The 26,997-nt window shown below is 44.7% G+C and overlaps 2 protein-coding genes across 6 annotated transcripts; one reads left to right on the top strand and one right to left on the bottom strand.

The window, feature by feature from the left end:
• Positions 1-115: 115 nt before the first annotated feature.
• Positions 116-26,295, bottom strand: LOC144064286 (tyrosine-protein phosphatase non-receptor type 14-like). 5 transcript variants are annotated; one of them, XM_077586689.1, is made up of 27 exons: positions 25,480-26,295; positions 25,151-25,225; positions 24,865-25,065; positions 22,674-22,775; positions 19,564-19,608; positions 19,070-19,462; positions 18,907-18,985; positions 14,818-14,865; positions 14,503-14,709; positions 13,565-13,749; positions 9,137-9,234; positions 8,445-8,512; positions 8,298-8,368; positions 8,136-8,223; positions 7,979-8,067; positions 7,813-7,900; positions 7,568-7,650; positions 7,431-7,491; positions 6,589-6,667; positions 6,068-6,519; positions 4,099-5,316; positions 3,165-3,308; positions 2,534-2,755; positions 1,832-1,960; positions 1,529-1,763; positions 1,278-1,441; positions 116-1,201 (listed from the first exon to the last, which is right to left on the bottom strand). In XM_077586689.1, the coding sequence occupies exons 7-27, from the start codon at positions 18,910-18,912 to the stop codon at positions 1,073-1,075; spliced, it is 3,864 nt and encodes a 1,287-aa protein (XP_077442815.1). In that variant the 5' UTR covers positions 18,913-18,985; positions 19,070-19,462; positions 19,564-19,608; positions 22,674-22,775; positions 24,865-25,065; positions 25,151-25,225; positions 25,480-26,295; the 3' UTR covers positions 116-1,072. The 5 variants fall into 5 exon arrangements, with proteins under 5 accessions (XP_077442815.1, XP_077442814.1, XP_077442818.1 ...); XM_077586688.1 differs by having other exon boundaries at positions 18,907-18,962; XM_077586692.1 differs by lacking the exon at positions 18,907-18,985.
• On the top strand, positions 23,519-26,944 carry LOC144064293 (uncharacterized). The gene is made up of 3 exons (XM_077586702.1): positions 23,519-23,649; positions 24,892-25,020; positions 25,538-26,944. Exons 2-3 carry the CDS (start codon positions 24,898-24,900, stop codon positions 26,108-26,110), a joined length of 696 nt encoding a protein of 231 aa, XP_077442828.1. The 5' UTR covers positions 23,519-23,649; positions 24,892-24,897; the 3' UTR covers positions 26,111-26,944.
• The last annotated feature ends 53 nt before the right edge of the window (positions 26,945-26,997 follow it).

The following is a 26,997-nucleotide window of genomic DNA, read 5'->3' as shown; positions in this document are numbered from 1 at the left end:
TGACTCGATTCCAAAACCAGCTGTGACTTTTTACTCCAGAATTGAAATTTAAAAGTCCATCTTTCCACCTTGGCCGACATCCCGGTTCCTTCCCTTCAGCACCACAAACACTACGTAGAGAAAAATAAGGCTTTATTGCAAGTGTAAGGGGAGAAAAGCAGTGAAAAGGTATATAAAACATATGTACACGCCAAGAAGAAGAAAGTCTAGATTAAATATGAACAAACAATGGAATGCCACGTGACAAACGAGTGCAATAAAAGACTTTTTGAAGGGAGCAGGAGCTTTATATTCAAGAGAATAGATACATTTTATGCTTGTATATACATTAAAATATATTCGTTAAAAAAAAACATGCATAGCTGAACAAGTTGCGGTAGTTTTGATAGTACCAAGTCAAAAGTTTTTTTCACACAACAGTGTCTGTACAAAAAAAATATAAACAAGGATAAATACTGACTGATTTGAGTTAAGATAGGTCAAAGTTGCTCCAGTAAGGCACAATTTAGCGCATATGTTGAAATGTACTCACCTACAAACGGGAAAGCCAGATATTGCATCATAAAAAATAAACTGATATTTTCTTGGTTGAAGGAAAAGTGAGGGGGGGGGGAAATAAAATGGTCCAATTTTGCGCTAATGTAGTGACAAATATACAAAGAAACGGGAAGTGCAATGCTTTCTGGGAGTTTGCTGATTTGTTGGGCTGGATAAATAAATATAAAAAAGGTTCAAATTGACTTATTGAAGGCAGTGAACGTCCAATTTATTCGGAATGATTGAAAGAGTTCACTTCATTTGGACGTCTTATCGCCGTAAATGCAAGCAAAAGTTGGTGATTCACATCATCACGTTGTTGTATAATTTTAGCCACAGGGCGGCGACAAATCCCAGATTTTCTATGAGCATTTTTTTTCCGTCACTTTTGGATATTTTAGTGCCAAATTGTTATTTCAGAAAGATTTTTGGCCACTTTTGAGTAGCTATAAAAATAAAAATAAAACATAAGAGTGCTGTTAACGTGTCAACTGTTTAAAAAATGCATGTACATAAAAAAAAAAGGTGAGAATGTTCAAATGAGGCGAGAGTTCTTGAGGAACTGGATGAGAACCTGGTAGACGAACTTGTACTGCGAGATGGTTTGGACCATCAGCATCCTCTGTTGCCTCAGTCCCGACAGCATGGTGGGGATCTCCACGGGCTGGAGAAAGGCAGAAGAACATGACTTTCAATCACTCGAGGAGCATTTTTACTCCAAAAAATGAGAAGGTACAGACCTCATTGTGCTCCAGGCAGCTGATCATCAACTCTGTGAGGATGACTACGCCGGTCCGGCCCACCCCGGCGCTGCAGTGCACCACCACGGGCGGGTTGAGGCTCTTGGAGGTGTCCAGCATGGAGTTGGTGTGCCTCCTCACGGACTGGATCTCCTCCAGGTAGGCTGAGGAACGAGGAAAACATCTCAAATGAGCCTGGGAGTCCATTAAGAAAAAAAGGGAGTCAAATGGAGGTGGATTAGGAGACCCACAGAGGAAGCCCTGGACGTATTCGGGGCAGCCCTGCTCGGGCCAGTCGGTGTACTGGAGGTGCCACACGGTTCTCTCCTGGCCCGAGAGCAGGTGCTTGACTTTGAGGCCCGTAGTGGCGTAGCAGCCCGAGTCGGTGCGGAATTTGGTGGTGACTTTGAACTTGCCGTGCGTGGCCGAGTTGTGCTTGGAGCCCAGTTTGGGCCAGTAGCGGTGACTCTTGGGACGACCGCCCTCCTGAGGAAAAGTGGCGTTAGGCCGAGGAACGCACGTGGCGGCGGCGTGCGTGTGTGCGTGCTACTTACCTCTTCGGCCGTCACCATGGCGATGACGTTGACGCCCTGCTCCCACACCATTTGCCAGAAATCGGCGCAGGTGTTGGCCAGCGGGCCTTGCGTGCCGATGTAGTGCCACTCTTCCCCTCGGATGCTCACCTGCGGGAAAAAAATCAAGAGAAATTCAATTTTGACTTTAATTAGCTTCATTTTCATATACAAGACAATAAACAAATGGACTTTTTGGAGTTTTTTCGGGGCAATTCATGAAAAAAAATATATATTGTTGGTTAAAAACAATAGCAAAATAGCCACTTCAAAATAAGATAATAATATTAAATAATGAATATGAAATAAATAATATTTTCAGGCTTTTAGCAGGGGGTGCCTAGCAATTTTCATATTGCAACACCGAACTACAACATGAACACAAGTTTTGTGTTAGTTCCAAAATGATCCTAAAATCTCAGGCCAAGCAAGCAACCAATGGGAATCCAAATCACAGACTTGTTGTTTTTCTGGACACCCAATCAACAACATCGTAAGAGGGTTACGCCGGGTCGTGACAGATCCAAACGCAACATGGCGAGCGAGAAGGAACAGAGTTGGGCGGGGCTAATCCGGCGGCTCAAATGGATTTACCAGGGGTTTTTTTGCGTTCGGGAGCCCATTCCTATTAAATTCCTGTGAGGGTAAAAAAAAACGGGATGGATGTATGCAGTGGTGGGGTACCTTGATGTGGGAGGCATTGATGTAGCCGGTGTTGTTCTCCTTGTTGGGCACCAGTTCCACTCGGTTCTCCTCGTAAGGGACCACGTCGCGGAAGCGGTTGCGCTCGGCGTTCTCGGGGAGCGCGGCCGTGGTGAGGGCGCCGTCCGTCCGCTTTTTGGGAACCTGTTCGAACTCGGTGACCACGCCCTCCTCCTCCTCCAGCTTCAGCTCCAACATTTTACACTGGCGGGCAACAGGTCAAAGGGCAATCAGTGACACGGCGTTACGTTGGTCGGTACTTACTGTTCTTTTGGCGAGTCACCGCTAACGTAGTATTCATTTTTATTCAATTCCATTTTTTGTCATATGAAAGGAATTGGGTGATTCAATTTGTGGGTCATGAGGTCAAAGGTCATTAGGCAGTGTTGCCAGGACTTTGTTTTGAAATGCATATGAAAAAAGGAGGTGATGTTGTTCGTTCATATTTTAGTCATGAACAATAAATATCAATTAAACAGATTAATAAACTGAATTTGCAACTTATTTGTGTAATTTTAAAACCTAATTTAGAAATCTTATTTGAAAAAGAAAATAATTATTGGCTTATCATGTGACAAGTTAGCGAGCGCTAAGACGCTAAGCTACAACTCACCCGCTCGTCGGTGGCGGCCTTGGCGCCGTCCTCCGCCGCCGGACACTCGGGGACGGGCGATCGGCTGACGTAAAGGCCGTTGAGGGCGGCCATCATGAGCGGCCTCTTGGCCGAGTCCACCGACATCTTCTGTCTCTCCAACGTCTTGAGGAGAGAAGAGAATCCCGCCGTCAGGCTCGCGGCGGAGGGAAACATGTCTTTGCGCTACTTCCTTCCACGTCTTCTCTCGCCTACATTGGCTCCTGCTCCTTGGAGCTTTCAAATAGGATTAGTCACTTTTCTTAATCTCCAATGCTATTAAACCCTGCACGAGGCCTCCGTTTTAAGGACAAAAGCACCACAAGCAGGTGATTTAGAGGTTTTTTTTGCTCATTCTGAGGGCAGTTTAGGACTCGTTGCCCGCCATTGACGGCGACAGACGGTCAATCCATTTAGACTGGGAGGGGCGAATAAACAAATGTTCGTTGGCCCCTCCCAGCCTAAATGGATTGGCCGTCTATCGCCATCAATGGGCGCAAATGAGTTTGACCGAATCGGGACAGATGAACCCCCCAGGGTTAATCGGTGGGATTTGAGGTTTTAGCGGGTCTGGCGGGGCTCAGGTGGAGGATTAGGACTAATCGGGAGTTGAGGTAGTAGCTAATCAACATTTTTTGCAGGGGTGAAATCAACTGACTGGTGGGTGTTGGGAACATTTCATTCGAATAGACAAACTGGAAATATTTGTTACCTCAACCGGGTGAAAAGTTGGAGGTTATGCATTCGGTTCGGTAAGTGTCTAGTGTTTATGAGAGGAGAATGGGTCAAAGGTCAGAAGGCAAAAATTCTAACTAATCAACTAACTGGATGCTGAGACTATAAAGGTGAAGCAACATGCGTAGACAGACAATTCAAAAAAGTGTAGAATTGCTGTTTATCTTTCGAAAAATCTCACCCTCTGCGCAATCTCCCGCTCCACGATGCTGTCCTCCAAGGAGAACATCTCGGAAACGGGCCTCTCCTTCACCGGCTCCTTCCTCACCCTCTCCTTCACGCTGGTCAGATCCGGTTCCGAAATGGAGGGCCCCAAAACGCCGCCGTTGACTTGGCCCTGGTCCCCTCGCGTCAGGGTCCCGCCATTGCCGTCCTCGGGGGTCCGATCGCCGGGGTCCGCCGGCGCCGGGCCGGCGCACGGCGCCGGGTTGTGATTGTGGTGGTGCGTGTGGTTGTAGAGGGAGACGTTGCTGGTGGGCCTCGGGGGGCCCGGGTACTCCGGCGGAGGCTTGTTGGGCAGTTTGGCCAGAGCGGCCTGCAACTGAGCGCTAATGCTAATGTCCTCGTGGAGACCCGGGATTTGAACGTCCAGCTCGGGCCTTTCTTCTTCTTCTTCCTCCTCCTCCTCTTCGTCCTCGCTCTCGCTGCTGTGGATCAGCATGGTGGCGTTGGAAAGGGTCTTTTGGTGCTGGTAAGGCCCAGGCGCCACTTCCATTTGTGGAGACATGGCGATCGGCAATTCTTTGGATGGCTGCGGCGGCGGCGGTTGAGGCGGTGGCTGAGACGGCGGCTGGGCCACGGGGGGCGGGGGCAAAACGTGCTCTCGGAGAGTGTTCCTCCGATGCAGGGGTGCGGCGTTCAAGCCCTTCATGGTCATGGCTTCCATCCCGCCCCCTCTCATGCTGGCGATCACCTCCATGCTGTGCCTCTTGCTCAGGGCGGAGCGGTGCTTGGCGGCGGTGGCGGTCAGCGGCTCGCTGACCTCCTGCAGGGACTGGCGCACCACCGCCGAGCTGTCCGGCTGGAAGGTCTTGACGGACAGCTGCACCATGCGGGTGACCAGCTCCGGGCTGCTGCCGCCCATGCAACGCAGCCGGTGGCTGGCCAGGTCCGGCGTGCTGGTGGCGGGCCGGAAGGGCGCGCAGGGGTACGGTGGCGGGGGCCGGGACACGGGGTTGCGCACCACGTGAGCCGTCGCCGGGTAGTTGCCCGCGTTGCTTCCTTGTTGTTTGGTGTTGGCCAGGTCGGGTGTGCTCATAGTGTGGGAAATGGAGATCCCCACGCCGCCTACGCCGCCGCCGCCGTTTCCTCCGTTGACGCAAGGAGAGTGACAAGGACCCTGACTCCCAGCTGGCGCTCCCTGGTGGGGGCCGTGAGAAACTGGCTTGCTGTAGCTGATCTGTAAAAGAGAAATGCGCTTGAAATAGGACAACAAAAACATGATGTATGTACGAAACACAGCAAACTGCAATTGCCTTTAGAGGCCACAAGACGGCGTTTTGGAAAACGATGATACAGTTACACATTGGCCATCACTTTTTTTCAGCATATACTTAAAAAAAAAAATATTACAAATAACTAACGTATATACATGGTTCCAACTGACTTTTTAAAAACATTAAGTCTACTTTAATGCAAAATAAAAACATTTTTCCACTGACTTTTTAAAAACATTAAGTCTACTTTAATGCAAAATAAAAACATTTTTCCACTGACTTTTTAAAAACATTAAGTCTACTTTAATGCAAAATAAAAACATTTTTCCACTGACTTTTTAAAAACTAAGTCTACTTGAATGCAAATAAAAAAAAAAAATTCCACTGACTTTTTAAAAACATTAAGTCTACTATAATGCAAATTAAAAACATTTTTCCACTGACTTTTTAAAAACATTAAGTCTACTTTAATGCAAAATAAAAACATTTTTCCACTGACTTTTTAAAAACATTAAGTCTACTTTAATGCAAATTTTAAAAAAATCCACTGACTTTTTAAAAACTAAGTCTACTTTAATGCAAATTAAAAACATTTTTCCACTGACTTTTTAAAAACATTAAGTCTACTTTAATGCCAATTTTTAAAAAAAATCCACTGACTTTTTAAAAACATTAAGTCTACTTTAATGCAAATGTTTAAAAAAAATTCCATACCTGCTGGTAAGGTCCCGGGCTCGGTCCCAGACCGTGATAGGGAGAGCGTTCCCGCATTTCCGGTTGACTGTACACCAGCGCCTCGGGCTGCCGGTAAGCGCCGGCGTTGCTGATGTTGAGGCTGCGCAGCGATTGGCTGTGCAGGTCGTGCTGGGGGTGGAGCAGGCGCCGCTTCTGCCGCATGACGGCCTCGTACTCGGGCGTGGGCCGGTAGGACGGCGCGATGATGGCGCTGTGCCGGTGGCTGGGGATGTAGTCGGGACGCATCAGCTCGCTGCCCGGGATGCTCAAGTTGGACGAGACGGGCGAGGGCGCCACGAAGGTCTGCGAGTGGTTGAGCGAGCTCAAGCTGGGGCTGCTGTACACGCTGCCGTTGCGGAAGGGGAAGTCGGATTGGCAGCGGTCCAGGCTGCTCTCCGATTTGTAGTAAGGGTCGTCGTGGAAGATGCTGTCTGCGCGGAGGTCGCGTAAACTAGTGTCACTTGGGTTTTGGTTGGGTTTTTTGCAGGATGGCGTCTTACCTTGAGAGCTCTTGGTGTCTTGGAAATGTTCTCCGTACTGGGAATGCATCGTTTGGAAGTTACAAGATGGCGGTCGAGGCTGGAAAACAAGCATTTTTTTTTACCAAAAGCCACAATTTAAAAAAAAAAGTACAGATGCTATGTGCAGTACTTATGTTAGCAAGATGAGGGCGCTAATTTTTCATGTAAGATGAGCGTAAAATGTTTTTGTTATTTCTACTTTGCGGTGGCCGTAGTTGTAAACACGCAGCGCCCGTGGTTTACGCGCTCCCTCGCTCGCTCAAGCGGCCATTGTGCCGGATTTAGCGCTGCCATTGTCTGGCGAAGGAGACCAAATCGTCGCCTTGGTTGTCCTGCCGGAAATCATTCCATCATTCCCATTAAGAAAACTTGATTTAAAAGTGTATAGACTTTTTTTGAAGTCTCTTGATTTTTGATGAGAAGAACAGCGCTCATTTTAGCCATGAAAATTTCAATTTTGAAAGGCTTTGGCTTGGGACAGAAATTCAACATTGCGCAATAAAAAGGACATTTGAGTTAGCATTTACAAAACAAACCCCTTTTTTTCACGTACAAGCACTACAATACACGTAGTGTCCGTTTGTCATCATTTTCTTCACATCCCATATCACTTTTGGTAGAAAAATCCACTTTTTAGTGGGATTTTTTTGTTTGTTTACATTCAAAGTGCGTGTTTTGTTCTTCTTCCCGTTTTTGTTTTGTTTACCTGATTTGTCACCCATACAAAAAACAAAAAAAATTCAAGGTGATGTTGTTTCAAACCCACTAACGATAAGATCAAAACAACAATGGCGGCTGTCAAAACGTTTGCGAGGGCGTACCAGAGAGAGACGATGCGTCCAGGTGGGTCGCCTCCTGATCGGCGCGGGGGAATGCGTGGGCCTGAGGACAAACAAGCGACGTGAGCACGCACGACGCATGCACGCGGCGGCCTTCGGGCGTCCTCGGGAAAACTCACTCGGCGCAAATCTTGTTCTGTTTGTAGAACTTGTGTCTGGCCGTGAAGAGGCGAGCGATGTACTTGGCCATTTCCATATCCTCCTGCGCGCAAAAAGACAAAACATTGGTGAGGAATTTGCCACTCGAGCGGAGGACATTCGTCCTTGTCCTTCCTTTCACACGGAAAATGACGGCGGAGGACGATGGAAAGGCGGCGAGATAAGAACGGTGCTTTCCTGATGTGAATTCGGGGCCAAAACTCACCATGTGAAAGATGATGGTGTCGTCCCGACTGGTTATCTCCACCGTGATGGCCGATTTGTTGTGCGCGATGGTCCCGATGTCCTTCCACCTCGTGGCACAAAGACATTTTTTTTTACGCCAATGCGGTTTTGGAATGCAAAGCGAGATCAATCAAATTGAAACTCACCTGTGAAGCATGATGGATCGGCCGTTTCGGTGCTTGACGAAGACGCCGATGAACGACATGCCGATGAAAATGTCGTTGGTGTAGTTGTCCTGCGATGAAACGCGAGATTTCAGAAACCCGCTTTCTTTTTTAAACGATTTTTGGGAGCGTTTCTGACCTTTGCCGCGAAACTCTCCTGACCGAAGCCGTCCAGTTTCTCGATTTCCTTAATGTACAAAAGCTCCGCTTCGGCCGCCCGCATTCGGCTACAAAAACATACGGATGTCAACACGGGCTGGATGATAATATGTGGGTAAAAATGAAGAAAGGAGGCTCATACCAGTGGCTCTTGTGCTCTTCGGCGACCTTGTGAGTCCACTCTTCCAGCACCTCGTCTCCGTGAGGCCAGTTCTGAGAGTTTCACAATGAGGGGGGGAAATATATCAATAAAAAAGGCAGAATAATGTGATTTAAAATGACGACTCACCACTGGGAAGAGCACGTACTCCCTGAGGAAGTCCTGAGAGGTGAACTGGGTGAAGTCCCCGAAATCGGCTGGAAAAAAAAAGACAATTTCTCTCGTTATAAGTGTGAGGAAGTCAAAAACAGCGCATGTTTTTATTTTAAAAAAAAATCTGGATTCTTTCTTCAGGCTTTCTGGAAAGTTGCTAAGCATTTCAATTAAAACTGAAATATGAAGAAATGTACGATAATGTAAGATATACATGATTTTTGTTTCATTTGAACTGGATTTTTGTGAAAAACAAGGGAAATTCCATGAAATGAATCCACTAAAATTGTCATTATCTTAATGCATATCTTTAAAAAATAGTCTGTCAAGATGATATGTTGAAAAATTGTGGCCCCACTCCTTGTTTCTTTTCTTTCCCAGTTAACAAAAATATAACTTTAAAAAAAAAAAACATTGGTTTTAATAAATAAAAAAATCAACAAATAAATGGAAGTAACGTTAGCATTAGCGGATCCTTCCCTTGACTAACGGCGATAAGCTAACTGTGTGTTTACAATCCTTTCTGGCCGATACGGCAAGCCAACTCTCCCGCGTTACGCGGCCATATTAGGTAGCGAAGTCGAGATGACCCGAGGTCGCGCGCCCTTGCGCCCTCCGCCGTCTCGGCGAGATTAGTTGCTTGAGCCGTTCTTTGTTGCGGCGCTCACCTTGCACCGCTAGTCCGGCTAGTCTGATGCCTTGCTCCACCGTGCAGTGGAGACGTCCGTCCAGCAGTTCCTTCTTCACCTGAAGGTAATACTGATACCTAGGTGGAAAAAAAAATGGGTAACACTTAACAATTTTTGGTCATTCAAACAAAAAACAAAAAAGATCTGGCATCCACAATAATAAAAGTTTGGCTACATGACCAAAAACAGATCTCACTTATAGCTAGAACACAATTTTTCATGAATAAATGATATTACAATGAATAAAAATGTTAGTTAAACATTTAAAATGAATCAAAAACCATCTAAAATATATTTTTCTCTCTCCCTATTTGTGCTATGTGCCCCCAAATGCAAAGTAAGACCCACACAAACAGACGAATGGAACAACGGGTTGCTAGATTTCCTTTTCGGCAGAAAAATAAATAAATAGAAAAGAAAAAATGAACTTGAGCTAAAGTAACCGAGTTAATCCTCACCCTCAAATTCACCATTTCATCTCCAGCCTCGATTTATTTTCCCCCAACTCGACGCAGTTGAAAGACCAACACAAAAAAGGGGGTGCAGGAGCACTCCGAAACTCTCTAAGCGCGTCAATCAAACAAACCTCACTTGAAAGCCCTCCTTTTAAAGCCTCCACATTTCTTTCATTTCCAGAACCACTTCTGTAAAAACATAGCGGAGAAGAAGAAGAAGAAGAAGAAAGTGACGAAAAAAACGCTTCTTGAAAGACAAGACAAAGGGGGAGTTTTTCTTTTGGGTCTGGCAAGATCACAAAGGTCTTTTACAGAATCCAGCGCAGGAATGAGTGAATCACCCCAGTGACTCATTTTGAGATTTACCAGCAACCTTTTTTTTTGCTTAGTTTGGGATGCCGTCAATTTGAAGTAGTAGAAGTTTGATGTCATGAAATGGGCCAGCAAATATTCTCCTACAGACCTCAATTGGTCCCTGGGCCACCATTTTGAGAGCCGATAAAGGCTTACAAACCTCAACCAAAAAAAACCCCTCCAACAGGAATATAAATGCAGTAATCCTCCATGGAAGCTAATGAGTTAGCATTAGCGAAAATAGCGCATTTCCACTGCACAGAATGTTCTATTATTTGACAAAGATTCCTTTTTTTGCGCCTGCATTTTTTCCATTTTGGTCCCCGTGTCCCCGTCTCACATTCTCACCCGTCTCTCCCACTTCGACCCTTATTTAGCTCCTCTCCCAGCGCCTATAATCTGACCCTGCACTTCTCCTCCCTCACCCTGTCATTACACCCATTGACCGGGATGCCATTCCGTTCCCGTGGCAACCCTCTAATTAGCCGGGCGGCGCGGCGGGAAGAAGGAGGGGGAGTAGGCGGAGCTAGATGCGGTCGAACCGGGGCGGGACCGCCGGAATCCGACGAAGGCGGACGGCGTTTCGACGGGAGGGGAACTGTAAATGATAATACAGAGGAGCATTATGGGAAATGTCATTCGGTTAGAAGCACGTCGGCTAACGCGAGTCGGGCTTTGCCTTGGAGATATTTACACGTGAAATCGCGGCCTCTGATTGGCCGAATGTCCCGTAGTCAGACTGGAGCTCCCTGATTGTTTACTCGGGTATTTTGGGGATAGTTTGGGTCACTTGCCAAAATTGCAACGTGAAAAAGAACCGCACTAAAGTCCAGACGGAATGAATCGGGAGCAAAGAAAGCAAACTCTGGACTTTTCCGGCCTTCGAGTACAAAACGGTGGCCAATCTTCCCTCAAGGCTAAAACGGCAAACAAAAAAAGCGCGCAGACAAACGCAGACGCAGCTGTACTTTGTTGTGCCTCTCGCTGATTCCACACATTTCCCAGCGCAGATCTTCCTGCCCTCCCACACGTCTGCTCTCATGCCCGATAGGGGGGTCGTCGGGGGTCAAACGGCAAGTGTGAGTCGGCGCTCGCAGGCACGCACGCACGCCGGAGCATATGTCGGCGGGCGGCGTGCACAAAAGGCCCCCCTCGGACATCTGGCGTGAGGTTTTGAACACGCCCGTGCGATATAAAGGCGGCTTTGTATGCTGGCGAGGGCCGCCTACGCCAAAAGCGCAATCTGCCATGTTGGAAGTCGCAAGCGGGGAAAGTTCGCCTCACAAATGTCTGACAATTGGAAAAAAAATGGGTTTAAGACCATTCTGGGGGGGAAAAATATCCCAATTGGGTTCAAATATGTCCACTTTTTTGATACTTTGTTTTGCAGTCGTGTTTTAAATTTGCCCACCAGGTCTATAAAGTATCGAAGTAAATCAACCAGTACTCGAATGTAATTGCAATTGAATGGTGGCAGATTTTGCAATGTATTGGTCAAAGAATCCACATTGCATTGAATTATTTTATATTCCTTTTGTGATTTACAGTCGTAGCGGAAACGAGCGACCGCCTCGGCGACCTAACAATTGGACGATCCGTCCTTCTGATTGCGGCGCCGCCAAGAAACACACACTGGGAGGTTTTCACAGCTGCGCCGAGTCAAAGGAGACGCACATGAGCGAACGGCCGACCGCCGGGAAGAAAAGGGAAGACGGCGCGTCAGGTTACAAATCAGTCCGAGCCTCCGCTTCAAAGCCAACGGGATCGCTTTCTCGGCTCAACCTCCCGCGTGACGCCGTCTCGGATTATTACGCGGCAATTCACGCGACCCAGAGGCTTCAAAAGGGGACATTTCTGACCCATTTAACCGAAAGAGGAGCCGGGAAAAAATAAGATTTAACACGTTTAACACCCCTTGCTGTAGGGGGAGCCGCAGAGCGAAAACAATAACAACCGTTCCCCGCTGTTTCTTTAAGCTAAAACGGACTTTGGAGCGCGGTGAATCCAGAAAACAATGTCCCTAAAATCCCATTTAGTCACACCGTGTTTACAATAGAAGATCATAAACATAGTTTTGTGTGTGGTGAGCCCAGACATAATTATATTTTAGTTCCCAGCCAAAAAAGAAAAGGGAAAAAAAAACAACAACGGGGCCATGCGGCGAGTTATGACCGCATAAATAACGCGGCGTAAACCATGAGACAAGTCTGGCTTCAAAACATTTACGTTCTGGTCTTCTGCTCCTCCTCTGATTCGCTGCAAATTCACCTCTGTGTGAACCTCGGGAAAATTAGAGCGTCACTTTTTCGCGCATGCTAACCGTTTGTTGTCTTCTGTGAAATCGATGGAAACAGTGAAACTAGTAAAACAAAAGTGTACACCAAAAAAAAGTCATTGGATTCTAGCTACATCAGAATCGCGAAAATTCACTCCCCCGTGACATTGCCCTCCAGTGGCCCGGCATGCAAATTACATCAACATTTTGGCTAGTCGGTAAGCAAACTTTGCCATTTCTGCGCGGCCGTTGGCGCACGTCTTGGTTTCGCCACGGCGTGCAAACATTTGGCCGATTGTTTACTCGCTTTCAGCGAGGGGGCGCGGCTTTCCCGAAGCCCCGGGTGGCGTGCTCGGGGGGTGTGGGGGGGCTTCCACAAAGCGGCGCATTGTGACCGAGTCCTCCGATGGCGCTTCTGCAGCTGCCTCGTCGGAGGATTCTTGCGAGGTGAGCGTTGTGCAAACCAGACGTCGGCCCCCTTCCCGGGCTCCCCCCCCCCCCTCGCCCTTCTGCCGGGAGGAATGCGTGGTCCGCCTCCCACGCCAACATTCCTGACTCACGCGAGGCCAAAAGGAGGCAAGGAGTGAAAGGGAACTAAACACGGGACTCCAATGAAAGTGCTGGCGACACTCTGTACAGGCATGCTAATAGAAAACGAGGAGGGGGGGCGAAAAAGAGGAGACTATTGTTGGCCAAATTCCCCCGCCGGCCCTCCAACGGTCCGTAGTCACACTCCATAAAAGCCCGCAGAGAGATTCCTGGAATACCGTCCCTTTAACGGAGCACATCCCGGCCTCGGCAGAACAAACCTGCGCTCTCTCTTGAACAAAGTCGGCCTGCTACGTAGGTAAAAAATTGTCGAAAAGTCACATCAGTCCAAAAAAAAAGCCTGAACGGAGTATAGATCTCAATTTTTGGGGGTCAGGGTTTTGTTTTGTTGGCGTCACAGTAGTCACATTCTGTGCTTTGGGGTGCAAAAGCTAATTCTAAGTTAGCATCCTAGTTTTTTTGTTGTTTTTGGGTCACTTTTGAACAACTAGAAAAGCTAGCGTAAAGCCGAGCTTCCACATTGGCCTTGAATCGGAGCGCGTCGTGAAAACAAAACGTGACCTGCCGTCGACCCGTTTTGCAGAAGCCGCAAATTCAGCAGCTGGGTGTTAGCGCGGCCATTCGCGTCGGCCCGAACGCGGGAAGGAGGAGGCCGCCGGTGACGTTAATCAAGCGCCGCGACGGCATCTCGCGGTGGATTCAACACGCGAGTGTCATGTTCTGGCGGACCCGTTTGGGATATTTGGGAGTGCTAAAGCGGAGTCGGCGGCTCACCTGGTGGCTTCTTGCTCCAAGCGGGACACGCTGGGCACGTAGAACATGACCCCGAAGAAGAGTTCGTTGCCGTTCAGCTCGTTGCCGAATTTGTCCAGCTGCTTCTTCAGGGGCTTCTCTAATTCCACCCAACGTTGGGCGGGAGTTTGGGTCTTCCCGTTGAACCATAAGCCAAAGAAGGGAGTCTAGGGGAAAGAGGAAAAAAAAGTCGGGGAGAATTTTGAATATCAGGGGAAGGAAACATTGGCTAGAAATTCAATTAAATATGATAAAAGGGAAAAAAAATGGGGTGGGTGGCTATGTTTACTTGTTGAATTCAATTATTATGGAATTATTTGAACATGTATCCATTATGTATGTCACATGTGTCAAAGTGGCGGCCCGGGGGCCAAATCTGGCCCGCCGCATCATTTTGTGTGCTCCGAGAAATTCAATGATGAGTGCCGACTTTCTGTTTTAGGATCAAATTCAAATGAAGAGTATAGATGTATATTAAATTTCCTGATTTTTTCCCCTTTTAAATCAATCATTGTCATTTTTTAATCCATTTTTTCTGTGTTTTTAGTTCAAAGATCATTTTGTAAAATCTAAAAATATATTTTAAAAAGCTCAAATAAACATTGTTTTAGATCTATTAAAAAACTGAATATTCAAAGCTTTTCATCCAGTTCTTTTAATCCATTTATAAAAAAATATATCTAAATATTATATCTAAAATAGTCCGGCCCACGTGAAATCAAGTTGACGTTAAAGCGCCCTGCGAACCAACCCGAGTCTGACACCCTTGATGTATGTATTTTAAAATGAAATCAATCAAAAAATGTTGAGGAAAAAAGGGAAATAAAAATTGGAATAGTGCCATGAAAATGTCAATAAATAGGAAATACACACATGGAAAAAAAAAACACAAATGCAGCCCCGCCTCCTGTAAATCTCACCTCCCGCAGTTCCAATCTCTGCGCCACGGCTTCCAGGCATTCCTGGCCCGTGCTCTCCACCGACAGCGTGCAATCGATCACGTTGTTGTCCAGCAAGCGGATGCGCGTCACAAAGTAATTCTTGCTCAGGACGTTGTAGCGCCGCGTGCGACGCAACTTGAGGCGGAAGGGCATGGCGAGTTCGAAAAACCGCCAAGAAAGATGGCGCTGGCGACGAACAGAGCAAAAGTCAGTTGCGAGGGGCCAGGCTCAGGCCGCCTTGAGGCCCCCCTCGCTCTGGGCCGACGCCAGCCGCGTGGAGAGATGCTCCCTGACCAGGTGCTGTTGGCCCATTCCCGATGGCTGCGTACAGGAGGGTGGGGCCTAAAAAACACAAAAGTACGTCAAAACTAAACAACAACTTGTTTCACCAGCGTCTAACCTTGGGAATAAAATAACACAAACATGAAATGGGGGGAAAAGGCGAATCACAATGACAGATTATATAACTAGAGTAGTTTTTTACCTATAAGAGTTAAATAATAGTACAGAGAGGGTTTTACAGTGGCAAATAATATTAATTAAATACCATAAAACCAGTTTATTCACCTATTGCGAAAGTTCTTTGAACTTATTAACCACAATAAATGAACTATTGGCTAATGGAGCTTCTAAAGACTCACAAGAGGCCTTTATTTTTCTTTTTTTAAATTTTGCTAACTACCATAGCACATAATCAGTTATTTTTTTTGTTTTTTTGTTTCTTGAGATATTTCCATCATGATTTGTCCACTCCTGGACGAACGCTTCTAAAATATTAAACCGGGTCTATGTTATTGTTCACATTTTTTTTCAGGTGGAGGGGGGGGGGAAGTAGAAGAATGAGCGTGACAAGAAAGCGCAGAAGAAGAAGAACAAATGGAGTGGATGTGTTGCTTCTTGTCCGGGATCTGGCAACGCGCTGATGACAGTCAGTTTGGACGGCGGCCCAAATTCCTCTGTCCTTCGACTCGGAAAACACGGCACACCTGACCCCAAGTACACGTTGGAAGAAGGAGGATCAAGAAGACGTGCTTAATAACAACGTCGGCGCTGCCAAATGCCGACGAGCGCCGCATTCCTTCGCCCCGAATCAGCGGGAGTGCCGTAAAAACTACTACGGTGTTTGTGGTATTTTTTTTGTTTTTTTCTTCTGATTGGCAGAACTACAAAATCCAAACAAGGCATGAATAACATGTCCAATAGCCTCGCATACTTTTGCCGTGTAGCAAACAAACACGGACGTGCGCTAACAAGCGCTGGCCGCAAAAACACACCACTGCTAGCGGGGTTAGCCAAGAGAGCAGAGTTAGCAATCAGTGTCACGCCGCTAAATTGCGGTAAGGTCAAAACAGACCCAAAGACAATAGGTTAGCTAGACTTTTTGTTTTGTAAATCCGTATCCGGCGTTTTTTTAAAGGCACGTTGTAATTTTGTGGAGTAAAAAAAGAGTTGTTTTGGAACTTTGGCTAAATTGAGCATATTTTTTCCTCTGATTGTAGCATCGTCGCGTGCTAATTCGGTTTAAAATTGTTATTTTTTCATAACATTGTACCTTTAGCTCTTGCTGAAAAGTGCTAGCATCGCTAATAATTGAACTCAAGCCACTCCCATTTGAGATTTTTAGTACTATTTTTCATAACATTGTACGCTTAGCTCTTGCTAAATGTACCAGCGTCGCTAATAATTTAATTTAAGCCACTCCCACTTGAGATTTTCAGTACAATATTGGCATTTATGATAAGTTGGTTGAAATTTCCACGCCATTGCAAGCTAACGCCTACTCAAAAGATCAAGCCCCGCCTTTTAAAGCCCCACACACTCCTAAACGGATAATATCGTAGACAATAATATCGTCGCCTTTTTTGTATGTTATTGCGTTCAACTCACGAATGACCGCAGTAGACTATGCTAATGAGCTAACATGTTAGCGGTGGGAAACAGCTCTGTCTCTTATCGTGTTATTCCACTTGCCGAGGAGAAGAACGGAAAGGAGGGAGAGATCAACAACCGGGGACGCCGTCACGCCACGGCGTCTCTTCATCGGGCCAAAGTTGTTCACTTTTTCCACGACATTCCCACCCACCTAAAAGTGTCCCGCGCCTGGGAACCACATCAAACTGGCCGGCGAAACGGGACGTTTCAACTCAGGCGCCTGCTTTACGTTAATAAGACGTCGTTTCTGTTTACAGGCGCTAGTCGGTGCCCGGAATTTTTTTTTCCATGTTAGCGTACAAAATTTGGAAGACACGTAGAATATTTTCTGGTGGTTTAAATAGAGAGAACATATTAAGACTGTACGATGTGGTTATATGCTATTTTTCTGTCATAGTATAGCAATGGAAAATAAACTGACATTTTTCTTTTTGTATTAAATGTGGGAGGAGCAATGCACTTTTTAGATGAAAGTATATTTTGGGAATTGATTATACAGCGGTACCTCGAGATACAAGCTTAATTCGTTCCGGGACTGAGCTCGTATGTCAATATTCTCGTAATGTTTCCCATTGAAATGAACTAAAAACAAATTAATTCGTTGCAATCCTCTGAAAAAACACCAAAAAGCGGATAATTGGTGAAATAATCATTCATCAAGGTGTGCTTAAATGGGTCAAAAAGGTCAAAAGTCTACGCTTTGATGGCCAACGTTTTCAATAGGTCCAGAAAAAGTCTTGGACTTGCTCAAGGGCCGCTGTGGGTGGGGGCAGCTTTTTGCTCAAGCCATCCAGCACAGACACGGACTCGGAATCGATTGAAGCAACGGGGGATGGGCTACGAGAAGCACCTGACGCCAATCCACTGATTGCACTTGTAGGACACTAGTATTGTGGAAAGCTTTGCTCTTTATGAAAACCTACATTTTGTGGAATACAATGGTACCTTGAAGCTAAAATCAACAGCTAATCATACCTGTTAAGTAGTGGAATAGTGAATAGAGGGGAAAAAATAAACAGAACGCATCCACCGATGACGTGACTAATTGAATTAAAAAATAACTTTAAAAAAATGTGCTTGTGGTATTTATCAGCAGTTATTCTGGCTCAACACGCTCACATTCAATTACAACCCGAGTGCCCATTTATTTCTGGATAATTGACATTTCCATTTTTAGCCACACTTTTAGGGGCGGAGTCTTTGCGGCGTGTTCGGAGGCTCGGATGATTGACGTACCGCCCCTTTGCACCTGCCTAAATGCGTGCATAAACACAGGACGGGTCTTAACACGCCGTCTGTCGGCCATTCAAACCACGCTAACGTTGATGTTTTCTTAAATATCTTTTTTTTTAAATGTGACAGTTTTACCATACTGAACCAAAAACACGCAGACCACCAATGCCCGCCCCTCCCTCTGGCTGAACGGCCTCTGGCAAGACGTGGAATTTTGAAGACCTTGAAAATTCTCCGGCAAAGTGCCGCATATTCCCCGAAAACCACCAGCCTGGCTACCATGTAATTTACGCAGCGGGCTTTTTGGATGTTAGAAGCAGCCAGATGTGATTGAGAGGCCCCCCTGTCGCTTCTAAATTGTGTGTGTATGTTATTTACAGGTAATTAGTGCTTGTCCAAACACAGCTTTCACACGCAAAAACATGCAAGAATTATGCAAGACGCACATATTTTTAAAAAGTAGCATCATCAGCATGATCGCAGCGTGCGTAAACTACATTTAGGGATAATAAGGACTCCACGGGTGACTGTTTTTCGCTCCAAAACAAAGAAAGGTGGCTATAAACTGCAGTGATTTGACTACAGAGAACCAGGTAGCCAATGAGTTCACTGTTTTTTTTGCTGTTGTTGTATTTTGGTAGTGATGAATTAGTTTGTGATTAATTTCACCAAGATGCTCCAAGTCATACACTTAACCATTTCCGGTCTTGTATTAAAATGACAGTAAAGCTCCAGGTGATAGACAGCTTCCTACTTACTGTATCCCCGGGGCTTACATTTGAACCATTTTACTTCAATGAAGCACCAGGTGATAGTCTGTAGCATTGAAAGCGCCATTTTTAACCTTGGAGATCTTGGTGAACTTGATCTTGATTTTACTACAAACTGCTGTTTTAGGGGCTAATTATGGACATTTTTAGACTCATTTAACCACGTAACTTCGGCCTTCACTGTCACTTCTGAATAATTTTGACTCCCAGTTGATAGACTGCTACTTTTATTGTAATTTAATACGACTCTCCAGTTGATACTTACCTAACAGTATTTTAAATTAATTTTACCAGTCTTCTAGTCACATTTTTTACATTTCCCCCCGCCTTAACTGTCATTTTAACTGACTTTGTCGCAGTGGGTGGACGTCGACGCTAATTACTTTGTACTAACAACATTTTATAAATAATTTTAGCATGAATACAGTTGATAGACGTCTCCACTTACCGTCATTTTGGGCGTATTTCATTATGAAGTTCTGCTGCCTTTAGCTCCAGTTTTGCCTGTATTTTCGAAGTCCCCGCAGCTATGTTATTGTGGTTTTAACTATATTGAGGTATAATTTAAACAAAAGTAGTTCGAACAAACAGTTTTAATGGCTTTAACTTACCCCGCTACATGCCCAAGTCTTCCGGGGCGAATTTTCTCCGCGCGGTCCTTTCCCTCAGCGCGAAAATAATGGAATAATCCACATCCAGTCGGGGTTAGGTTTCCGCATGGATTTGTCCAGGGGCTTTCGGAGGCGGCTAAATCTCGTACGCAGACTCTGTTTGGGGATTGAAAGAGGAAAAAGTTGTCGTTTAACGCCGAAGAAGGGATGAAAAGTTGAAAAGTTAACTTGGGGAAGGAGACGCGGCGTTCCTGGGCAGTGTAGCTGGTCGCCTTTGCTAGGCTAGAAGTGGAGGAACCCCCGCTTTTTGCCCCAATGGGGCGTTCTGGACACCAGAGGGCGGGCTGGGACGATGCCTTCACGACACCTCACATGATGTGGGAAGTCTGGCAGCTGGGGCAAACTTGACAGTTTTCATTAACCCCTCCGTGCACGATGTTTCGATCCTGAAATTATTTTTAATACATTCATAGAGGACACGGTCTCAAACTTACGGCTCCTGGGCTAAGTGTGGTCCACGTCGCTGCCCCCGTTGACTTCTGGCCGTAAAAATGGAAAAGATTGTTTGAGTTTAGTTTAAAGACTATATTTTCTGATAAACCACCTTATATGCTCTATATAAATAGATTTAAACAGGTCCGTCACTTCAAACATAACATAAAATAGACGTTTTCATCATTTTCTTTTTAAATCGTTGCCTTTGTCACTGGAAGTTCCATTTTTTTCTTCAACAACTGAATCAACAATTGCTCAAACATCCACGTTCTGAGAAGGGGAAAGAAGGATTGTTGTGAAAATTCCGAGTTTTGACGAGTACCGCGAAGGCAGCCCCTTGGGGGGACGGCTGTGACATCACTGGGCCGGAATGTAAGGAATGCGGGGACCCTACTTTCACGCTCTTTCAGGGGCCACGTACGGACCCACAAATTCGCCCTTACAACTTTATTGCATTTTCACACACATTTTGAGAGCAGTTGTCTCGTTATCAACATTTAATTGGACCCACTGTGGTAAAAGAAATAACCCCCACGATTTACGCGAGCTATACTTTTAAAAGCAACCATTTGGGGATAAAACTTGATTTTCATGTATCTATTGCCTTATTCAATTCAAGTAGACTTGAATTTGAATTTGGAAGAAAAGGGGAATACGTAGTATATATATATTTCTCTGTATAAACCCCATCTTAAATATTAGCAAGAAAAACCTGACCTCTCGTGGCCATTTGGAGAACTACCACATCGTAAAGTATGTACACTTAATTATACTAAGGACATAAGGTCATACATAGTATTGTCTTTTAAATATAGCCATACTGAAAGACACGGTATTCTAATAATTATATATAAATATTACAACAAGGTATTATATAATAATTATTATTATTATAAGTGTATTACATGTTATAATAATACATTTGAGAAGTTAAACACACATTTTGACTGTGTAAAAAATGCTAGACATGTTAAAGTTCCCCATACGCTTAAAACGACTTGACCTATAGACTTCAAAAAGACGAAGACTAATCAGTATTTTTGTCCAAAAGGGCTGCCAAAAAAAACACCGGGGATCACATACTACGTATGTACGCTTGCTTATTTTGGAAACTTTTGTGGGAATCCAGATGGGTTTTTTGGGGGGAAGAAAAGAAGCACATTTATAGCGGTCGGTGTCCAATTGAGATATCCCAGAGTTTCAAATATTAAATAATGCTGTTCCATTCATTCGTTTTGAAAGAAAAACAAGTGCAGTAATCCCTCGAATTTCGCGGATTCACTGAATGGGTGGCTAGCCAATCACAGGGCACGAGGAGACAAACAACTAATCACATTCATGGACATGGGAAATTTAGCCTCAAATTAGCTTAGGTTGTTCATTTTGTGGATGTGGGAGAAAACTCAGGCGAACCTGGGATCGAACCCTCGACTCAGAACCGTTAGGCCAACGCGCCAACCACTTTAACATTAAACATTACGACCCCGTTATGAAACCCGAATATTTTCACACATCCAAATGCGCGATGGAGGCCCACACACACGTTTTGATATGAAAACAAATGGAGAAAGGCGTCTTATCGTCTTATCGGGATCTTATCGCTCTGGCAGAAAGTGGCTTCGGTCCGTCGGCGCTCGTTAGGACAACATTCCGAGAGCGATAAGACCTTTTCTGGATGTCCAAGACACGGCTGGGAATTTTTCCTAGCGTGTTTGTTTGAACCGGGACGAGTTTGCGAAACCAGTTAAGGCAAAATATTATGGTGGCGGGTCAGAGTGCGCTTATTGTTGACCTTAAATAAGAGTAAATAGTCGTTGGAAATGCCATTTTTTGGTTGAATACAGTATTTTTGGCCATTAAAGAGCCACATAAGGCTTGTGAGCCATAGCCGTAATGCTTTTGGATTAACAAAAAAAAAATCTACAATTTGAGTTTAAATTGGTGATTGATGCAAATGATTTTTTTTAATTTACAGACTGCGAAAAGTTATTTTTGACGCAAAAGAAGCGTTTAGTCTGCCGCTGTGTATTTTTTTTTCAATTCTGCAGTTTTTCAAAGCCGCAGTCAAGTCACGACGCGTCGCGCCGCTGACCTTTGACCTTCCTTTTCAGCCTCCGGGTGCAAAAGGTTTCTCGTGTTGCCTTCAAGGACACCAATTAAGAAGGAGAACATTGCCTTCCGGGGGCGACGGAGACGTTCCTACGCATCTGACCTTTTGGGGTCACGTCGCAGCCGACGCAAGAGGAAAGAAAGAAGAAGTGGATCATGACAAAAGTTCATGCAAAATATGATTTTTTTATTTTTTTTCATTCACTGGTTGAGTCATTGTCTAGCAAAAAGTTATTTACTCAATGTTACAGCTGAAAATGGTTATCGCAAAGAAAATATAAAAGTTTACTTTATGTTAGCATTGTGAAAGCTTGTAACGGCATCATTGTTTACTAAAGAAATAAGATAATATTTATTTTATTCTAAAGATGATTATCATTATTGAAGACAATATGAGGGAATTTTAGTTTTTTGGGGGGGGCATATTAAATGATATTTTATGAAATATTAGGAATGGATTAAAAATTATGTAGTTTTTTTCCCTTTTTTTAAACTTATTGTTAAAAAAAATTCAAGCGACCAATCGTGGAGATCTTTTAACGTCCTAGTGAATAATTCAAGTTGAAATAAGTTATAGGTAGTTATAGGTATATAAGTTGAAATGTTAGGAATGGATAAAAATGTATTAAGTGTTTTTTTTCTTTTTCTAAAACTTCTTGTTAAAAAAAATAAAATAAAAAAATTCAAGCGGCCAATCGTGGAGATCTTTTAACGTCCAAGTGAATAATTCAAGTTGAAATAAGACTTAAGCACTTCAAAACGACAGCCATTTTGCACTCAAAATAACAATGCTAACGCCGAGGTTTGATATTTTTTAAAGCGCATTCTTCCAGAAAGGGGGCGGCGAAGAAAAATATGAAATCATTGCTGATAATAAACAGATGTGTGTCCCTCCAAAAAAAAAAAAACGATCGGTCATGTGCAGACTGCAACAACACGTTGCTTAATGTAAACTTTTCCCCAATTGGAAGTCACAATTTCAAAATGAAGGCACACTTACGTCATTTGCACTTATTTTGAAAGATACACCTCCCATCCAATTTAACCGGGAGCCCTTTACGCTGATCATTTGACGTCCAATGGCAGGCAGCCTATCGAGAACCTTTTTCAAAGAGAGAGCCATAAACAATTCCTATTTTCAAATATTATTCCTTGAGAGCCATAATCACAATTTCAAAGTCAAAACACATAAAAATGTGCGATTTTTTTCTCTCTCGTCATTTTACAACTTTTAAAGTACAAAAAAGTATCTTCATTATTTTGACAATATTGTTAAGCTGTTGCCAATCAATGAGTTCAACGAGTATCAATGAGAGAATGAATGCAGAAGACCAATGAAAAAAAAATCAATGGCACAGTGCCGACGTGACGTTCCTATTGGTGCGTTCGGGACTCGGCTTTCTCGCCACCGGTTTCCATATTTTAGCTCAGAGCCATATGCACCCATCAAAAGAGCCATATGTGGCTCCCGAGCAATAGGTTCCCTACCCCTGCTATAGATGAACACATAAAATCATGAAAACGATTACTTGTTGTCATATAATTAATTTTTGCCACATTACGACTGGAACTCATTTCTCAGATTGAACGCCGATTCTCCCAGTCAAAACAGATTGGACGTCCAACACCGTCAATGGCAGCCAAAGAGTTAATCCCACATACATTACGAAAACACGACAGATTTTTTTTTTCTCCTTCCTTTTTTTTGGTGCTACGTGGGCTAACGTAACGACTAACATACACGCACACACACACACAAACACACACACACATACATGGGTGCACACACACCACTTTTGCGTGGTTTCCCCGCCCCCAGCGAGAGAGTGGGAGATCCTTCACATCCAAAACAGACGCGCAGGCCTTGAAGCGCTCTATAAAAAGAGCCGAGAGAGCGAGGAGGGACGGCGCAAGAGTCGCGGAGCAAAAAAAACGAAAAAAGCGGCTTAAAAAAGGACCCCAAAAAGGAGCAAACGGTAAGAAATGGCTTATTTTCTATGCTATGTCGCATGCTTTCATTTTTTGGGGGTGAGGCAGGTCACCGTCTACAACAACTGGGTGGAAAATGAGCACAGGTTTGAGAAATTTGATTAAATTTGTTTTTTTTGGGGGGGGTGGGAATGCCACAAAAGAAGGGAAATGGGGGTTTTGGGGATTTTTTTTGTTCATGCTTGTTAAATGCTTAAAAAAGGCTGGCGTCTTTTTTCTGGGAAATGCCGTGAATGATATAAAGTTGGTTTTGGAGGGGTAAAAGTTTGGGTTTCGAAAAATAAAAAAGAGAAGAAAGCATCGCCATAAAAATAGTGTAATGAGTTCAATGGTGTGACGACTTAGAAATGGATTTCGAATATTTAAAAAAACATCTGGAAAAAAGAATCAAAAAATAATAGGAGCATTATCTTTTTTTTTAATATAGTTACATGCCCTAAAAATGTATTTAAATTGAAAACCTCCTTTATGCAGTAATTTTATGTTGGCATATTAATTTAATTGGATATTATTAATGCAGTTGGATTGGTGACAGATGGAAGTCACGTCAACAACAATTTATTCAACCATTCGCATTTAATGTGAATCCAATTGTGTTTTTTGGGGGGACATCTTTACATAAAAAGCGGGCCAAAAAAAACCAGCGCCGGAAAAAAAATGTAATCAAGTCGGAGCAGAAGCGTCAAGGCTTTTGTTTGAAAAACGCCAAACGCCACGGAATCCAAAGACACAAGTTGACTGCCAATTTTTTTTTTCCTTTTGCTCTTACAAAAGAATCAAAGCGTGAAGCGACACGGAACCTTTTCTCCTTTTGCATATTTCATCGGTTTGCCTTTAAAGCTTGGACGGCGATAGACGTCCAAATCCAACTGCGGTGGATTAAAAAATAATAATTAAAAAAACAAGTGATTTACTTGTCATTTCATTATTACACAGAATGTGATTAATTGAAAAAAAATTTTTTTTTTTAAATTGTGCATTAGGTCAATAACGGCCAGTGGCGGTGATCAATGTCCAATCCATTCGAACTGGGAGGGTCGGCAGCCAAAAGAGTTATTCATATCATTATAATATAAGTGTGTGTGCCATTAAAACGAGTCCCCAAGTGTTTTTCTAAGTGTTTTGTTTCCAAAATGCTAAAATCTAGAAGACGATTGACGTACCGGGGAGGGATGGGTGGGACGGATCTTGTCCTTTCTCACCTCCTCCGTTCCCATTGGGCCTTGCAGCCCAGCATGGGGCGTCCCAGTTGGCTGTCTTTGGTGCTGCTGACGCTGGCGTCCATCCCGCCGACCCCGACCTCGGCCTCGGCATCCGACTGCGCCGTTTGCGTGAGGGTCAACAAAGGGCGCCTGCTGGTGAGTGGCATCTTTTTTTTCGGGCTGCCGTTTGATTGGTCGGCTCTGTCGGAACGGAAGACGACGAATGAAATCGTTTGGAAAGATGGAATGCGCGTTCATCTTGTAAAATGTCAGTCACGCAACCTACGCTGGTGCAAAAGTCAACGTTGTCGTGTTCAAACATGAAACCTCGATGTTAAGCCGGCAAATCTTGAAATTGATGCTGTGGCAGAAATAGAATGGATCATCACAAATAGGTTTAAAAAAAAAATGAAAATGAGCCCACACACAAATTTAAACGGGAGTACGTAACGGGAAATGGTTGACATTTTAAAGTCGTGAGATAAAAGGATGTCATCGTCACACATTTCCAATTAAAACCCAGCGCGAGATGGCTAATATGAAACATATCTCTCCCTTGGCTTTTCTTCTTCTATGATAAAAGCCAGCGAGAAAAGACTTGCAAAAAACGCTGACCTCGTGTCGCTGCCGTCGTGATTCACGTCTCTTCTCTCTGCGATGGCTCGCCACGTAGGAGTGCCTGGAATTCTGCAAAGCGCCCAAGCGGCTACCTCGCCCGGTCCTCAACGCCAGCGAGGAAAACGAACTGTCCCCCGGCGAGCCCAGACCCGGCGCCCAATTCCCCGGCGACCCGCGGCGCACTTACCCCACGGAGCACTTCCGCTGGAACAAACCCCACCGGAACAAGACTCGGGAACCCCGTCCCGGATCCGACGACGCCAAGAGGGGCTACTCCATGGAGCACTTCCGCTGGGGAAAACCGCCGGGCCACATCACGCCCGGACCCAAACTGGGTCAGAAGGGTTCCAAGAGGAACCCCTACGCCATGGAGCACTTCCGCTGGGGGAAGCCGGCCGGCCGTAAACGCAAACCGGCGAAAAGCGACGGCGGTTCCCCCGAGGCCCGTTTCGTCCCTCGGCCTCGCGGGCGGGGCAACAACGCCGCCCGGAAGCGGAAGCTCCGCCCCCAAGCGGGGGGTCGGCGTGACGCCGACGTGGTGAAATCCACGACCAACAATCCTCAGGGGACGCTGGCCGCAATCTTCAGGGACATTCTCCTCAAGGACGTCCAGAGGATAATGGGCTAATAGCCCAGACGGACTTTTGCATGTCGCCGTTAAGCCTAAGCAGCCAAACTCACATTTTGTTACCCGCATGTAAAAAAGCAAGCAGTGTTAACCAGAGCGAATCCTGTTTTTAAGTCTTTGTTGTAAAATGAACGAGCCAATGAGATTCTTTAAACTACAGATGCCACACTCGACCATTACAGAACAATTATCTACGACACAGGTGTCAAAGCGGCGGCCCGGGGGCCAAATCTGGCCCGCCGCATCATTTTGTGCAGCCCGAGAAAGTAAATAATGAGTGCCGACTTTCTTTTTTAGGATCAAATTAAAATGAAGAGTATAGATGTACATTAAATGTCCAATTTTCCCCCTTTTAAATCAATAATTGTCATTTTTTAATCCATTTTTTTCTGTTTTTAGTTCAAAAATCATTTTGTAAAATCTAAAAATATAGAAAAAAAAGCTAAAATAAACATTGTTTTAGATCTATAAAAAACTGAATATTCAGAGCTTTTGATCCAGTTCTTTTAATCCATTTATTAAAAAAATATATCTAAATATTATATCTAAAATGTTCTGGCCCACATGAAACCGAGTTGACGTTAAGGCGCCCCGCGAACCAACCCGAGTCTGACACCCTTGATCTACGATATACAACTAGAAACAAGCGCTTTCTAAATATGGATAAACAAACCTTTTTCCCCACTGACATTTTTTCTTTCAAATGGGAGGGGCATATCGCAATATATCCCCATATTGTCCAACCCTAAGTAGTAGTATACCACTCTCGGAAAGTTAGCTTCAATGCGCTCTATGTATTTTGTTTTGTAAATTAAAAGAAATACTCACATCAAATGTCTTTTCTTTTCTTCGCACGGTGCTCTTGTGTCTGATAACAGGGGAAAAAA

The sequence above is a fragment of the Stigmatopora argus genome, chromosome 19 (assembly GCF_051989625.1).
Source record: "Stigmatopora argus isolate UIUO_Sarg chromosome 19, RoL_Sarg_1.0, whole genome shotgun sequence".
NCBI classification, from domain to species: Eukaryota; Metazoa; Chordata; class Actinopteri; order Syngnathiformes; family Syngnathidae; genus Stigmatopora; species Stigmatopora argus.
Note: the sequence above shows the minus strand (reverse complement) of the source record. Positions and strands in the feature narration are given on the sequence as shown.